Source organism: Oryctolagus cuniculus, chromosome 7 (assembly GCF_051225735.1).
Source record: "Oryctolagus cuniculus isolate XC-2025 breed Fujian yellow rabbit chromosome 7, ASM5122573v1, whole genome shotgun sequence".
In the NCBI taxonomy this organism is placed as follows: Eukaryota; Metazoa; Chordata; class Mammalia; order Lagomorpha; family Leporidae; genus Oryctolagus; species Oryctolagus cuniculus.
Genome location: NC_142873.1, coordinates 39851031 through 39854558, shown reverse-complemented (window position 1 = coordinate 39854558; position 3528 = coordinate 39851031). Strand labels below are relative to the sequence as shown.

At 44.0% G+C, this 3528-nt stretch overlaps 1 protein-coding gene across 1 annotated transcript; it reads left to right on the top strand.

Moving 5' to 3' along the window:
- The first annotated feature begins 248 nt into the window (after positions 1-248).
- Positions 249-1366, top strand: LOC149125475 (E3 ubiquitin-protein ligase RNF8-like). The gene has a single exon (XM_089299750.1). The coding sequence runs from the start codon at positions 290-292 to the stop codon at positions 884-886; it is 597 nt and encodes a 198-aa protein (XP_089155876.1). The 5' UTR covers positions 249-289; the 3' UTR covers positions 887-1366.
- Positions 1367-3528: the final 2162 nt, after the last annotated feature.

Below are 3528 nucleotides of genomic sequence, written 5' to 3'. Positions count from 1 at the left end.
TCAGTTGACCAAGGCTGGACCACATGGCCCCAGCGAACTCCAAGGAAGGCTAGGAAGTTGAGCATTTTAACTTTCCAGTCACCACAGAAAAGTAACAAGGAAAAATAAGATTGGAATTGAATTTAAATGAGTCACTCCCTTAACCCCTTAACTCCTTAGGATGTATTACAAGCTAATTGAAAATGCAGGCCATGTTTAATGTTCTAACTTCATTTCTCTCCACACCCCACCTTAAACCTCAAGGTTTAAGAGGCAGACGCAAAAGGGGAACTCAAAGACAATTGTAAAAATGGAGGAGGAACTGCAGGCTCTACAGTCCCAGCTGTGTGCAGAGCAGGCCCAGCAGCAGGCAAGAATGGAAGAACTAGAGAAGACATTCCAAGAAGAGGAACAGCATCTCCAGGATTTGGAGAAAGAGCAAGGAGAAGAGGACCTGAAGCAACAGCTGGTCCAGGCTCTGCAGGAGCATCGGGCCCTGATGGAGGAGCTAAACCGCAGCAAGAAGGACTTCGAAGCAATCATTCAAGCTAAGAACAGAGAGCTGGAGCAGACCAAGGAAGAGAAGGAGAAGGTACAAGCACAGAAGGAGGAAGTTCTTAGTCAGATGAATGACGTGCTAGAAAATGAACTCCAATGTATTATTTGCTCAGAATACTTCATTGAGGCTGTCACCTTGAACTGTGCCCATAGTTTCTGCTCCTACTGTATCAAAGAATGGATGAAGAGGAAGATAGAATGCCCCATTTGTCGCAAGGACATTGAGTCCAAAACCTACTCCCTGGTCCTGGACAACTGCATTAATAAGATGGTAGATAATCTGAGCTCAGAAGTGAAAGAGCGACGAATTGCCCTCATCAGGGAACGGAAAGCAAAGAGGCTCTCCTGAAGACTGCCCTAAGGGTGTTCGAAAGACTGCCAGGCAGTGGGAGCTTGGCCTGGGCTGGAGGCTTTTCTCTGGACATGATGCAGGCTGCACCAGGGATCATCCAAGAGGCCACCTGGGACAGACTGAGATGGAAGCCCTCGGTCACTCACCTTCCATGCTGGCCAGCCCTGCTGCCATCATGGTCTGCAGTCCCAGTGGGCCTTGGCACCGGCTGCTTCAGGGTACTTAATAGACTTGGCTTCGTTACGTGTTGAATGGATTACTGGAGTTCTGCTTTGTTTTTTGAAATTTGTTGTTATTGTTACTGTTTTGATACCCTAGAAGCACCTCTGTTGACATTTGTTTTGGACAAGTTGGGTGCATTCATGGCCACCCCGAAGGTAACCTCTGTTTTGAAAGGATATCTTAACTCTTCTTTGTAAAAACAAGATGTCATTTCCTGGAAATAAAGTGTAAAACCTAAAAAAAAAAAAAAAAAAACTCCCAATGAGTTTTTTTTTTTTTAATAGAGAGTTTGAATGTTTTTTTTTTTTTTTTTTTTTTTTTGACAGGCAGAGTGGACAGTGAGAGAGAGAAACAGAGAGAAAGGTCTTCCTTTGCCGTTGGTTCACCCTCCAATGGCCGCCACTGCTGGCGCACTGTGGCCGGTGCACTGCGCTGATCCGATGGCAGGAGCCAGGTACTTATCCTGGTCTCCCATGGGGTGCAGGGCCCAAGCACTTGGGCCATCCTCCACTGCACTCCCAGGCCATAGCAGAGAGCTGGACAGGAAGAGGGGCAACCAGGACAGAATCTGAAGCCCCGATCAGGACTAGAACCCCATGTGCCAGCGCCACAAGGCGGAGGATTAGCCTATTGAGCCACGGCGCCGGCCCCAATGAGTTTTTAATTCCTATCCTACTTATATCTCTCTTATGACAAAGGTCTGCAGGTATTGTTCATTGTGATACACAGTCTCATTTGAACTAGGCATTCTGTTCCATTCTCATCTTACATGAAACATCCTCTAGGAATGATTGCTATATTCCCCAAACCAAGATTAGATGGTTTCTCAAGTATCTTGTCATTGGCTGTTGACTTGTGCATATTATCCATATGACAAAGTCCTTGAAAGTCATAACCAGGCCCAGTCATGTCCACTGTTACATTCTCAGTGCCTGCTCCAGAATCTGTTACATGGTTAGGGGTAATCACTGTTTGTTGAGTAACTGAGGCAGAGATACTCAGTGAGGTAGTAATGCGTAGTAGTTTCTATTCCTGAATATATCCTATCCAAAGCCAGTAACATTGACCTTGTCTCAGGGGAAGTCTGCAACAGCAAGGAACCAGAACTATTGGAGATAATCCCAGACTGAACATTTGTTCTCCAAACCTCTGAGCTCTTGTAGAGATTATGTTGAGAGCTGAGGGAGGCAGACATATGGATGAATATAACAAGAGGGAAGAGAATCCCCCAGGATGGGAGAGGATCAGAAACTGCCTGGTCTGATGGTATCAAGGACCTGGCCCATTCTCTGCCAGCCCTCTGAGGTGGAAAGAGAGCCCCTGAGCGGACGGCTGCAGTGTGTACCTCGAGACCCTTAGGATTCTGAACCTGCAGCCTGTTGGGCAGAATCAACAGAGTTGACCTCAAGGGTCCACATGGATTTGGATATTGACCAGAACCACCCAGGGGCCTCCTTGACATTTGAGTGTTAATGTAAGACTCCTGGAACCTTTACATGACCTTTGGGGCAATGGATAGGAAACCCAAATGATGACTAAGTTAGAATTTTTCAGCAACTCTATGGGGAAGAATCTCAGAGACGTATTTAATTTGATTTAAAGCAAATAGAGATGTGACATTTCTTACTCACCTGAGTTTATTGAATAAGATTTATATTCACCACCTAAATGGATGGCTTAGTGATTTATGCTACAGCCATGTGATGGATGAAATAATAAGCAGTCACTCAAACTAACAGTGGCATATCCAGAGAGAAATAAGCCTCACAATTGCAAATTTCCATAAATGGTGCTTATTAACTGATTTTCTCCTCTCTGAACACCCTGGTTTTAACCTGAAAACCCAGATCCGTATAGTCAAGGTCTCACAATACAAGAACACCTGCAATATATTGATAAAAAAACTTTATAAAAATAGTAAATAGATCCATTAAGTGTGGCTATACTCATATTCTATAATGAGAACAATATAGTTATTGTAGCTATGTAGTTCTAATTACTTGGTCTTTCAAGTTAGACCATGTGTAATGATTTGTGCCTTCTGTTTAAGCTTCCTAAAGAAGGAAAAGGGCTTAATCCCTGTAAGATAAATGAATTAGTGTCTATCTGGTCATATCTACATGACCTTCTTGACTCTCCTGATATTTCAAAAAGCTCATACAACTTGATCCACTTTGCTCTGATGACTTGATTATTCAGCCTCAGTATCCTCAGGATGGGCTTGTGCATCTTTTCAAAATAAGGCTTTGTGTTTCTCATGCTCTGTATCAGTCCATTTTGTGCTCCTATAACAGGATACCACAGAGTGGGTAACATTTATTACAGTTCTAAAGGCCATGAAATCCAAGGAAGTCCACATGTGGTAATACCTTCTTGCTTTGACACCCCATGACAGAAGGCAGGCAGAGAGCATCCAC

What these genes read in the sequence shown, in the direction of transcription:
- LOC149125475 (XM_089299750.1), top strand. Translation starts at nt 290, where the DNA reads ATGGAGGAGGAACTGCAGGCTCTACAGTCCCAGCTGTGTGCAGAGCAG.